Source organism: Cyanistes caeruleus, chromosome 3 (assembly GCF_971803275.1).
Source record: "Cyanistes caeruleus chromosome 3, bCyaCae1.hap1.1, whole genome shotgun sequence".
In the NCBI taxonomy this organism is placed as follows: Eukaryota; Metazoa; Chordata; class Aves; order Passeriformes; family Paridae; genus Cyanistes; species Cyanistes caeruleus.
The window spans coordinates 113,759,634-113,773,302 of NC_141703.1; the positions used below are offsets into that span (position 1 = coordinate 113,759,634).

At 49.5% G+C, this 13,669-nt stretch overlaps 1 protein-coding gene across 1 annotated transcript in view; it reads right to left on the reverse strand.

Moving 5' to 3' along the window:
- HUNK (hormonally up-regulated Neu-associated kinase) overlaps nt 1–13,669 on the reverse strand; it is a 43,997-nt gene that overhangs the window by 28,003 nt on the left and 2,325 nt on the right. Inside the window, exon 2 of the mRNA XM_086883677.1 lies at nt 1,918–2,210. Coding sequence (XP_086739803.1) covers nt 1,918–2,210 — 293 coding nt within the window. The remainder of the gene's footprint in view (nt 1–1,917; nt 2,211–13,669) is intronic.

A 13,669-nucleotide genomic window follows, 5' to 3' on the forward strand; every position in this document is an offset into this window, starting at 1 on the left:
GGTCACAGAGGCAGCAGAGAGGGAGGGGGGAGAGCCAGACCTGCAGCATCCACATGGGAACTCAGCATCCACACAGAAACTCAGCATCTATACAGAAACAGCATCCACACAGAAACTCCTCAGCATCCACACAGAAACTCCTCAGCATCCACACAGAAACTCCTCAGCATCCACACAGAAACTCCTCAGCATCCACACAGAAACTCAGGCTCACCCTGGGCCCCAAGCCTTGCCTCCTTCTCACCACAACAGCCTGTTGATTCCAGCTGGTGCTTAGGGAACGAGCTATTTTGGTACAAAATGTGGGTTTGAGTCCTTTCAGAAAAAGGATGGAATCGAAGTCAAGCCTGGCAGCCCCCTGTAAGTGCCTTGGCCACTGTGCAGAAGGTAAATTTTTGGGGGAGAGGAATTGCTGGTGCTGACCCAATCCTGCTGTTAAAAGCTAAACATGTCCATCTGTTCCTGCCTTGTTTTCCTCTGCCCATCTCAGAAACTTGATTTATTTCCTTTATCTCTCCCTCTCTCTAAACACTGGGTATCAACTGATGCCTGAAAACAGTAAGGAAACTTCTTCCTTGTCCCTGCCTCAAGCTGTGGGGTTAAAAATGTAAAGAGATCAGCAGTTTTGAGGCTGGTAGGGAACCGTGGTACCAGAAATGTAGCTGGAAGTGAGACCAGAGGTGGCCTGTGCACATAGCAGTTATCCCCCATGGACCACAGGGAACACACAGAGACCCAAGACAAAAGTGGCTGCACCCCCGCTGCACAGCTCAGCACACAGCTGGGCACAGCTGTCTGTGGGCAGCTCCCACCTCCTGCACGCTCAGTGGAGCTGAGGAGATGCAGAACCAGATCCTGCAAAGCCTTGGGATGTCTGGCTCCCGCAGCGTGCCCACAGAACCCAGGAGGACGGGGCCTACACAACTCGCTCGGCATCACACGGGAACTGCGTGGGAGCCCAGACTTCACACCAGCTGGCCCAGATTTAGAAAGCAGAGCCTCCTTCTTAGCACAACGCCCTATAAATACACCTAGGAACAGGAGAGGAGAGATGCTGGCTCCAAAGGTCCAGCCAGCCCACCATCCTCCTGTCTCCATAGCAGCCGAGAGCACAGGAGTGGAGAAAGGTACAGGGACAGGCAGTCACGTGTGACACCGCCACCTGCACTCTCCCACTTGCTGCTCAGGGGCTTCAGGCAGAGGCAGCTACTCTTTATTCAGCAGCCTCCTCGCTGCTGAGCTTGTCCTGTTTCCCTGGAGCCCAGGTGAACTCCTAACTCCACAGCATCCTCGTGCCAGGAGAGGCGCATCCCACTCACACACAGAGCTCAAGGAGTGGCTGGAAAATGCTCCCAGGCACAGGGTGGGATTTTTGGGGCGTCCTGTGCAGGACCAGGAGTTGGGCTGGGTGGTCCCTGTGGGTGCCTGTGAGTCAGTGGATGAAAGTCCTGGAGAAATGAGGTGATGCACTGCAGCAGCTCTGGCTCTCTCCGTGCCGTGAGGCCCCGCCGAGGTGATGCGACAAACAACAGGCACAGCCTCCTTCTCAAAGAAACAGCAAAATGATTCACTGGCTCACCTTGGGGCAGAGCAGTGCTTGCAGTGAAAGGGCCCTACTTTTGGACTCTACCTTATCTTTACTGTCACAGACCCACAGAATATCCTGAGCTGGAGGAGATCCACAAGGTTCATCGAGCCCAGCTCCTGGCTGTGGAGTCAGCACAGCTCCTGTGTGCTCACCTGAAGCTGCTTAAGTGCTTTCTGCAGGTACAGCTCAAGACAGGAGCATTCAAACAACACCACAACAAGGAGCCAGAAAGCTCTCAGGAACACACTATCACAAGGAAATCTCCTTACAATACAAACAAACCCCACTTAGAGGAGCTGACACAAACTTTACAAACAACACAAAATTACCTGTGCACGACTCCCGCCCGGTGAAGGTGCTCCACTGCCAGGATGAGCTGCCGGATGTATTTGCGGGCTTCATGCTCCTCCAGCCTCTTCTTCTCGTAGATCTTGTGCATCAGGTTGCCACCAGGGCACAGCTCCATGACCAGGTAGTAGCTGTTCTCGGTTTCCAGTATATCCAGCAGCTGGGCAATATTGGGGTGGCGGATCATTTGCTGGATCTGTCCTTCCCGCCGCAGGTTCTTGGTGACATAGGTGTCCTTTTTGGCTCTTTTCTTGTCAATCACTTTCACTGCCACCTAAGGAGACAACAGGAGAGGCTAGCTGTCACATGGAGGATTTTGTTGCTCTAAATGTTTTAAAAACAGCCATTAAGAAAACCAGAAGTCACAAGGATGTCCCTCTCAGCTGGCACACCGTGGCTTCAGGTCAGAGAAAGAGTTGCTTTTCCAACCCCACTGACTCATCCATCCTTCACTTCCTTCTACAATGCCAGTCAAAAATTACTGCAAGGAAATCAGTAACAAAGGAGAGGAGACAATCCCACTAACCACCCACAAACACTTGACATGCTTAACGCTGGGCATTTACTGCTGTTGTTTACTCAGAAAGCCTCCAGGCTGGTGTTTACAACTTTTAAGTGTCATTTTTGGCTTTTCCTGGCTTTGAATACACAACTGGAGATGATATCCTTTCATTACGATTTTCTTAAACTATAGTCAAGTGTTGGCTTTGCATGATTTGCATATAAAACATACTATGAAAAACAAAACCATTTTGGTACCGCTCTCCCAGCACATTTCCTGCTTTTTCTCTCTTGTGGGAGCTGGAGAGGGACTTGGGAAAAGGGCTTGGAGGAACAGGGCAAGGGGAATGGCTTCCCACTGCTAGAGGGCAGGGTTAGATGGGATATTGGGAAGGAATTCCTGGCTGTGAGGATGCTGAGGCTCTGGCACAGGGTGCTCAGAGCAGATGTGACTGCCCCTGGATCCCTGGAAATGTTCAGGCTTCCCAGTCATCCTCCCCTTTGACATGAATGCCTTGGAATTGAAGGATAAAACTGCAGGAACTGGGGCTTCCTGGTGTGTGCTGAGAGCCAGGAGCCAATATTGCTGAGTGTGTTATTGGCTGATTGTGTTCCTGCAGTGGAAAGATCATTGTGATGGCACAGCCCTGATAAAGAGCTGAGACACCAGAGCTGCCTGGGTGAACTCGGAGCAGCATCAGGACCTGGGAGCTGCACCCCTGACTACTCGCATTAAAGAGACATCATTTAGTCATCAGATAAAACAACAGGTAAATCAGAGCTTAATTTCACCATTTCTGAAAGCCTCAGGTGGTTCACCAAGGAAACGGACTTAAATTAGTTCATTCTTTCATCTAATGAGGTGGAACTGAGCACAGAGGCTTGCACAGAGTATTTAGACAGCAAACCACAGGAGTTACTCTGGTGAGGACAAGCAAATTCACAGGTTACAGAAACATGAGATACCATATTGTACATTGGCAGCACAACACAATCTCTGCCAAAGTTTAAAAAATAAAATAAAATTAAATGAAAAGCTGGCATTTATCACAGCTGCAAGGTACAAAACACGGTGTGGTAACAGCATGAAGCAGCAATCTATTATGCATCTTGGTAAGTCACCCCTAACTCACTGACAGTAAAAAGCACATTATACACGTCCACATGTGCTGCCCAGCCTGAGCTCAGCTGTGGAGGTGGAGCAGCCCCCTGACCCCAGAGGACAGAGTCAACCATGTGACTACTGGAGGACTTTTCCACTATCACCAAAAATTAGCTTTCTATGCCTTAAGGACAAATTTCCCCTCCATTTTGACAGGAGCCTTGTCAGGCACCCCACCAATCCCAGCAGACAAGCAAAGCAGCGTTGGGATTCAGCCCAGCTCTGAGCCCAGCTCTTCAAGAGCCCTTTGAGAGATCCCCCTGCACAGCTGACAGAGCTGACCAAGGTGGAAACAGCAGATTTGTTCCAGTAACACCCTGTTCTAGGGATCAAACTCTGCATGCAGCTAGCCCAGGGCTGACTTAGCTCAATATCCCCGATTCTGAGTTCATCCAGAGGTAGACAAGGCAAGTGAAGACCAAATGTGCCCAGACACACTTAACCCACAGAGCCTCCTGTGCAGCGTAGATGTGCGTGCACGCACCTGGAAATTTCATTCATGCAGAAGGAAAAAGCGTTCAGTGGAGAAAATACTGCAGACGTTGGGTAATCATCAAACAAACACATTGGAGCTTTCACAGCCTACTCAAGACATGCCAATTACTCAGCTTTGCTCTCTCCCAAGCTTCAAGTAGGGGCTCTTTGTTTCTGCATCATGCCTATCTCCTGACTTGAGTTCCTGGCCAATGCTGGCACAGAAGTAAAAAAAAAAAATAATAAACGATAAAGCAAGCAATTACTCTCAATATGTAGCAACAGTGGCTCTTGACATTCTGCTTTTGGCTAAACCTCTGCTGTGTAAACAGATAAATGGTTCAGGTTATTCTGTGTTATGAGATACAAAGATGAGTAATAGCCCATATTTTTGGTTCCCGAGTCCTAGAATTACACCGTTGGAATGAATTACTTTCCTGAAGGTTACGCTGTGACACATCAGATGAGCAATCGCTGCTCCCCTCCATCGCTGCACTAATGCGAGTTGGGCTAGAGCAGCGCAGGTGAGGGCAGGGCCAGCACCTCTGCGCTGCTCTGTGCAGCGAGGAGAGGCTGCAGCAGGCAGCAGCAGAATGCCCAGCACGGGCACGTGTCCTCACCCAAACAGCGGCACGTGTCCCGCACACACGGGCGCTGGGGACCGCTGCCAGCTCCTGCTCCGCGAGGGCTCGTGAGTCTCAGGGAGAGAGAGGCGGGGGAGGCTGAAGCTGACTGGCACCAAACTGCACAAAAACAGTCGCAGAAAGGCCCCCAGGAAAAAAATAAACCTGAGAAGAAGCAGTTTAAAGGGCCAAGCGTTGCCTGGAGAAATCTGGGAGCCAGAGCTGCTGCCATGTTCTGCATCCCCTTTGTAAGCAGTCTGGAAGTGCCACGAGGCAGGGAAGGGGGTCCCACTCATCCTAGGAATGCCCCCATCCCTGTGTCCGTGCAGGAGGCACCAGCTCCCGTTGGGCAGCTTCCCAGACCTGCCAACATCCCAACGAGGTTCTGCTGCTCCGGGCAGGAGGAACCTCCAGGTGCTCGGCGAGCACAAGTCCAAGTGTCCTGGGGTGACTTGGGTCACCCTCATCCCTCCTGCCACCTATTTAAAACCTTGCCAGGGACACTTGGAAAAAGCCCAGCTCGGGAAGTCGTGCTTCTGCAGGCATTTGCTTGCCCAGAGGTCAGTTTAGCTGGCGGCCTGGCTGCTCTGCAGCAGTGCTGCTTCGCTCAAGTCTTCGAGAAGCCAAAGTCAAGAGGTCCTGAAGGATGCCCAGCTCGGCTGCCTGCAGTAACAGCTCCAGGAACACTTGCACTGCAGTGGCCCCAGCTCTGCAAATAATGTTCTAACATGTTTAACTTTGCAGAGAACAGGGGACGGCATGTGACCTTGCAAAATCGGGGTGTGACATTTTGAGGGCTTTTTGAAGAGGTTTCCCCACTTACCCGACCACTTGGATTGTTTCCTTCTGCAAATTCCCAGCCTAAGAGGGAGGCAGTTCCTGCTGGCTGCTGCTAAAGGGAGCTTCGGCTGAATTGAGAGGAAACTGGTTTGAAAAGGAATCCAGCAAGAACTCTGTGGGATTTGGCCAGGAGACCAAGAGAGCACAAGAAAAGCAACTCCAACTATCGGCAGGACTATTTCACTGTTGGAGGGACAACCCCCTGCCTTTCTCCTCTTTTTTTCCTCTTCTTCTTTCTTTTTTTTTCCCCAGAGTCTACTCCTGGCAGACCTGCCTGCCGTGGTGCCAAGCCAGGCAGCAGCACTCACACCCAGCACCATCCTGGAGCATCCTGACCGTGCCAGTGCAGCTCAGAGCTGCAGCTCAGGGCAAAGAGAAGGCCTGAGACTTGGACTTCTGCACCCAAATCAAAAACCTTTTCTGTCCAGCTTCAGCTTAGCCAGGAGAATGAGACAAAGAGCCAGACCATGGCGATGTTTTGCAGCCATCGGTACTGCAAGTCCATCTCCAGCTTTTTTCTTTCTGCTGTGCCCAAGGCAGCAATAAATTCAGTTTCTTTCCTCCCTTATTTCCAGCGATAGCTGTCTGGCTTCACTTGCAGCTTGCTTTGTATTTACCACTGTTCTCACCACAAAAATCTGAGCTCCGTTTTCAAAACCAGCTGGTGATTTTGGGTGGCCAACCCAAATCATATTAGACAGACCTAACTCTGAAGCCTGCACAATTGTCAGCGCAGTCCCAAAATCAACCCTTCAATGCCTTCGAGGGCATCTCATTTTGGGCAATCGCCCAGCCAGGCACAGAACAAGTTGTTCATCACAACCAAATCCAAGGATCAGAAAATGCCAATTTCATTCTCTGGGTAGAGTTTATTTTTTTATCTGACTGTTACAGCTTAGCAAATTTGACAGTGCAGTAAAGGAAGGTTGGTTTTTATAGGGCAAGTACCAGTATCCTAAGAAATAAAGCACTAAAGGAAAGGGTATTTCAGCATTTCCTCTAATTGTAGTAAAATCAGCAATCAAAAAAGGTAGAGAGGAGTCACTGCTGCAAAGGTATTTTCTTTTCTTCTGAGTCTGGCAGCATAAGCCAAGAGTTTGGGGTGCAGCAATACACAAACCCAGCTGCTGCAGAGGAGCCCAGGATAAATGTCCCAGCAGGCAGGAGGCCACTGGCTCTGCTGGCAGCCAGACACAGCCAGAAAGGCTTGAAATCAGCCCCTGAAGAAACATCAGCTCTTCCAGACAAGCCCTGAGTACATTCACTCATGCACTTTGGATTCCTGCTAGCCTGAAGGGGAAGAATCCAATGGCCAGGGGATAAAAACAACGTCCTACCGATTCCCTGCAGCCCAAACACAACAGCAGCCAGCAGCGTAGAAAGGTATTCAGGAGGACTTTAGATAAGCAAATGATCCTAAGGCCTCTTGATGCCACAGCCAACTTAAACATAATCCCTCTAAAAGCATGAGCAGGATGTATTTGGTAAAGTAAAAAAAGGTATTAATTACACCTGTGCAAGGCACTGGGGACTATTATTGGAGTGCTGTCTCCAGTTCTGGTGCCAGTAATTAAAAAATTACTTTGAAGTTTTGGAAGGAGTTCTGAAAAGAGCTTCAGAACCGTCTGAGGTCCAAGAACTGTTTGTCATAGTAACTGACTGAAGCTCAAAATATTTAATTAAGAGACTGCTAAGCACTGATTCAATGATTTTCCTGCAAGCACCTACAAGAGGGAAAGATTTCTGATAAGAGGAAGTTCTTTAATAAAATTAAAATTAACATCCCAAAAGGTAAATGGGGGAAACTCAGGCTATTCCTCTTCAACATGTCTGTTACCTCCCATCATATTTATGGAGATGCCATGTTCCATAGGCAGCTGTGATTATCCTTCCCTGGGCCTCTGCTCTGCTGTTTCCATAGAGCCAGCTGCCCCTTCCCTCCCATCTTCTGTGTCACTCCCTGTTCAAACAGGGACAGACAGACATATCCTGACCTGGCAGCATCCCTGGCACCTGGAACAGCCAGGCTTTCACAGCTCAGGGACCAGCAGGAGATGGTTTGGAGGCAAAGTGGGGTGACACACTGCCCCTACCCAGCCACTCAGAACAGAAACCCACATAAAATACATTTTTCCTTTGTTCTACGTGTCCCAGGCAGCAGCATCTGTACCAGGCACTGATGCCACAGGGTCAGAGACCGCCTGGGCAGCAGGAACACAGAACAGCCTCATCCATGGGAAGGAACTTGGCTTATGCCTCGTCTTGAGTGGGTCATGGTGGGGATCTGTCTTGCCTTTGGCAGAAAGAAATCAATTCCAGCAGCCTCCCAGTGCTCTCTTGGTCAGCTAATTAATGGGGCAGCCGTGAGGGAGAGCAGCACATTTTTACCTCCCTGGCCTCCAAGGATATCACCACAAGTCAAGAGAGATTATGCAGACACTGATGAAAGTAGTGGTGGCAGAAAGCCAGGCACAGACATACACGAGGATGCACTAAAAGGTTCCAAAGGAAATCCTTACACAGCTCGTCAAAAGCAGCCTGCAGGCCGGAGACGTTTCCTGCAAGGAGCAATCTCGTCTCTTGAGTGCCTGGGACAGATGGGTTTGCCTTGCCACTGACAAAACCACAAAATATCCACCAAGCTTTCCAAAATCTCCCTGTTTTGCAGAAAAAGGCTTTGTGACCCCCGTTCCTAAGGTAAGACCAACATGCCAAAACACCAGAGGCAAACTCTGAACTCAAGGGACGAGCAGCTATGGGGAAAATAAAGCCATGGCTGGCCCTCCCGAGGCTGCTGAGAGCTTCTCCCATGGCAGGAGATGGATGAAGGGCTCAGGTTTCGAGCAGGGAAGCAGAAGCAGAGCAGGGACACCAAGGACATTCCTCCAGCACCGATCCCTGCCGGAGAAACGCGGCAGCCACCGCTGCTTCCCCTCTCCCTGCTTGTGGGATATGTTTCCCATTAAATACAGCCCCCGTTCCACATTTTAGTGACCTCATGCAGAACTGGAGCTCTGGAAGGCTAAGTGCCCCTGATTTAATACCAATACAGCTCTCTGGATTTAAGGAAGAGAAAAACCAACAAGCCGACCCCAGTGAGCCACGGCTTTTGAGGCCCAGGTAATACTCTCCTTTGTAGTGATTTAAAGCACAGCAGATAAAACATTTACAACTGTCAGGAGCCAGGAAAAAGGTGTCTCCAATAAAGATTTTATATATAAATAATACCCTCTCTCCCTCAGCTCTGTGGACATTATTCACAGAAAACGAATTTATTCTCCGAAAAAAAAATGTTTCCATGACAATCTTCCACAACAGACAGAGAGCAAAGGAACTTTATTTTATATAACTTGGCTTTTTTTAGTTCTCTTTGTTGCAATGGTTTTCCTCAGCGTGCCTCTGATCTCACATGGCAAGTGAGAAGCACCATGGGTATAGCACCAGAGGTGCTGAACCCAGAGCTCAGGGCCAGAGCAGAGCAAACACAGGCAGAAAAGGAGACTTTGGTCAGTGCAGCAGCAGCTTTTGTTAATTTTTCGCAGGTGGTTTCCCTGGGGGACCGTGGTGACTCCTTCCAGGCCCTTTCCATGTGGATGAGGTTTGACCCTGCTCTCTGCCAGCCCTGACAAAGCACAGATCAGCACTCAGGTGTGGCAGGGTTCCACTGAGCTGACAAAGGGGTGCCTCTGTCCCAGGTGGGGCCCAGAGCAGATTCTCTCCTCCTGCAGAAAAGCCAGCCCAGTTCTCTTCACCAGCACAACCTCCAGCCCACCAGAAGCACTCTCAAGGCTGAGTTCATCCCCTGCAGGAGATCAGACAACCCCTCAGGGAAACAGCATGAGCTCCTGCACTGGGCCATGGAAGAGGGAGGTTTGGGTTTTCTGCTCTCTGATCCGCTTGAAAATAACAGCGCAGCCAAGGTGGAGCTGGAGTAGCCCAAGTGGGGCAGGCATGGCCTGAGTCCATGCTCTGGAGCACTTGTACCCCACTCTGCCAGGTGAGCACTAACCCTGCAATCCCCCTAATTCATCTCCTGGCTGATACCTCCCCAGTGATTGGCTTTGGACAGCTTTGGTGCCTCTCCATAACCTTGAAGAACAGCACAGTCAGCTGTAAACCCTCAGCTCATTCCTGCGCCGCCGCTCAGACAGCACAACAGCTTGGGGTTCAGGCAGACTGCCACAACTCAGTCACCACAAGGTTTGTCACCACTGCTTTCCTGCCAGGGCTACATCCTTGTGAAGAGGATGCTGCTCATCGATAGCCTCCCTTTTCCCAGCTCCCGAGGGCAGAGGGGCAGAGACGCTGCACCTGCTGAAATGCAGGAAGCTGCAGCAGTATCCTGCAGGTCGCTGCTGTCACAGGAGACATTGCACAATGCAGGAAGCAAGATGTGCTCTGATTGCCCAGACATTTATAGGTAACTCATGCCTTTGGGAATGGGCACACAGCTCTGCATATCATCAAACAAGTTAAAACTACAAAACTCACAGGAACAAATACTTGGATCCAGATGTGAGCGTCACCTGGTGTCAGCTGAAGCCAAAACGCTCGGCTTCCCTCCATCCCACATCTGCCACTGAAAGGAAAACTGTCTGTAGGAAAAGCAGCACATTGCTGACATGAGGCATCCTTAAAACTGCTGAATGCAAACTTGAAAGCAGATTATCTCAAGAGGATAAGGAACTGCCACACACGCATCAATTCAGCTCACTGCAGGACAAGTTGCAAGCTCCAGCTGAAAAACATCAAGTCAATCTTTTTGGAAGATTAATGAACGGGCTCCTGGCCTATCCCAGCTCGTTCCTGCTCACACCCACTGTGCAGCACAGGAAAGGGAGAGAGGGAAGAGCATGGCTTCACAGCCAGTTTTCACCTGGTTATTTTCCAGGTGGGAGCACATCAGTAGCCTGGCTTCTGCTGAAAGCACTGTGAGCTCTATCACACCTCTGAGGGAACACCACGCTGACACAGCAGCCTGCTCCTGCTCCCAGCCAGCTCCTCAGTGCTGCCACTGCAAGCACACTGCTGCTCTCCAAAACATTTCCTGGAGCCTTGCACGTTAACAGAAGCTCCAGCACAAATTCTGGATCTGCACACACGGGCGCAAACCCCTGTGAAAAGAAAAGCTGCGAAAGCAAACACCTAGAAGCAAGGAAAATGTCATAATCCAGGCTGCAGAAACAGCCTCGTTTTGCCTCCTCAGCGCATGTAATTAAGAGTGGCACATCTTCCAGGTGCAACAGTTGGCAGCTGTTTAATAAAGGGGAACAGCATCCTGGGAAAAAGCCACTCTGTGCTTTTCAAAATAAGCTTCTTCAAAATAATTTTTGGATAGAGATAAAGCTTGAAAGTATGTTGAGAAACAGGTAAAGATGAAATTACTAACTAAACATAAGTGAGAGAACAAAGGCACTCAGGAGATTGATATACAAGTATCACAGGAGGAAGGAAAAAGAAAAAAACAAACAAACAACAACAACAAAAAAAAACCCAGATCAAATTTGAAATGAAAGTCCTGCAGCTTTACCCTCTTGATGCCCTGAAAACAATGAAGGTCTCACAGTTTTATCTGCACCCTCACAGTACCTGGGAGGGAGGAAAAAGGAAGAGGTTGAACTGAAAGACCTGCAAACACCTCAGAAACTCAACTTTTGCCTGCAGCCAAGCAAATGCTGACCCATTTGGCTGGTTTGAAAGTGACACCACACAAGCCCTCAAGGCCCCCAAAACTCAGAAAGGGTGAAGCCAGAGGTAAAGATCTTACAACTGCACATGGGTATTTCCCAATTTCCGATTTTCTAGGTTTTAAGCCAGTGCTGCTGCTGCTTGGGAAATTCTGGGTTTGAAACCCAGACGAGGCTGACAGTCCCCCCCAGTGCTGAATTTCCCAAAGAAGAGCAGTGATGGCATCAGATCCACACCTGCCAACACCCCCAAAAGCCCCCGAGTCTCCATTTCCTGAAACCTGTGGTGAAACACTCAGGGAAAGGTGAAATTTACTCGTGGCAAAATTAACTCTGTGACACAAAGAGGCATTTCCAGGTCTCTGCAGGGAGGCTCTGCCCACCCACTCCTGCACCTCTGGGGGGAAAGCTCAAATACGCCTTTTGATTTTTTCCTCTACCTCTTTAATAAAGAAATGCGTTCTGAACGTGAACTCTTCTGTGAAAAGGCCACTTTTAATACTAATTGCTTTGCCTCCATAGAATAACTGGTAAATTGTATTTTTAGCCACTGCTTCCCACTGATGCAGAATGCCTCTTGACTAAGTGTAACTAAAAACGTACCTTGTTCCATCTCAACAATAGCACTGAAGAAAATTATAAACAAATTTTTCCTTGGATGAGAAATCAAATGAGTCAATTTGCCTCAGTGATTTTTTAATTTATTTTTTTTTTTTTGCTAGTGTCAAAGATTACAGTGAAAAACAGTAAAATATAATGTTGGATCAGGTTTGTTTACAGGAACTTTGGCTCAATATGTTGTCAATGTGTGAGTTATTGGGACATTGCACTGGATATTGGGATATTGCAGCAGATATCAGAATAGATAACACAAAGTGTGATAACAGAGCCTCAAATCACCCCACCACAGTGATGGCAACATACTCTCAGCTCCCCAGGAATGCAAAATATAAGTGTACTTTTATAAAAATATACCTCTTTTTATAAAAACATCTCTCTTCATAAAGGAGAGATAGCTCCTCTGCCTGATCCCCATCACCCAGTGAATGACTTGGAACAATCCAAGCTGTGCACAGGCTCCCAAAGCCACCCAAATACAGCTCACTCAGCAGGGCTTCAGAGCCACAATCTAAAGCTAAATTGGCTTGCTCCTCATAGAAGAGCTACATTTCCTTAGGATTAGCAATAAAGACTGCCTGAGTGGAGCTGACAAATCAGCCCTTTACCCCAAAATGTCAGATTACAGGCTGTGATACTTCATTCAAAAGCCACGGAGAGAATAATCTGTTCAACGCTCAGCTAAAATGCACTTAATTGCATCAGGCCCCCCCAAGGGCTTTTCAAGCCCAGAAAATAATAACATGCCTGGCACTATGGCAGCACAAACCACAAGCAGCACCGCCAGAGATGTGGGTTAAGGTCCATGGATAAAAACCTGGGTGGGGAAGGTTTAAAAACCTCACCTCAGCTCACCCTGCCGAGCTCGCAGGCGCTGCCATCCCACACAGGTCACTCTGAGTGCACCTTCCATCAGCTGCCCTGCTGAAGGAGCCCTTGTCTGGCCTGCAGAATGTGCCATCCCATCCTCTGGAAGACCTTTCCAGCTCCCAGTAATGCCAGCGTGAGGTAATGGCAGATTTTTGTCACCTTTTTGGTACCCTCGGCTGGCTGGGGGCTCGTTAATCCCCGGATTTCATGCCCAAACACACCAATTCCCGAGACAGCAACGCGCATTAACTCCTCCTGGGCTGCTAAAGTCTGCTGCAGATCAAAACCTGTTTGGGTCCCCCGCTGAAATCTGACATTTCGGTGACCGTAAGGGCTCCCACACTGCACGGGGAACACTCTGCTCTACACTTAGGGCAATCTGATTGAATTCAGGCAATGCCCTGCCTCAGCAAAGATCTGCCTCGGGCCACAGAAGTGGGGCCACCTTATGGAGAGACCTTCCGTTCCAGCCTAGGGAGGAGCCAGATGGGAATGGGATTGGGAACAGAAGTGCCTGGCAGCCGGGGAGCGGAGATGCTCTGCTGGCAGCACATCACGGAGGATGCTCTGCTGGAGGGCTGAAGGAATGGCTGATCTCCACAGCCAGGTGCAGTGGTGTCTCCCCACAGAGCCCCGGGCACATGTGGGGTGGAAAGCATTCACCCCTCGGGTGAGAGGGAGGAACATCTCTCAGAGAGGACCTCACCCGAAGCCAATCGTTAATAACTCTTATCTGCCACCCCTCGACTCGAACTGCTCATCCACAAATAGCTGGAATTAAAGAGGCGGGTTTCTGGGAACCTGGATGTTTGGTCAGTCAGTTTGGAAATACGTGAGAGATCCTTCAGCCCTGCACAGGGCCGGGTCACACAGAGCTCGGAGATCACCCTCAAAGATGCTGACCACCTCACCTCTGCCCCCAGAGATGGACACAGTGGCTCAGCAGGAAGGAAGAGTG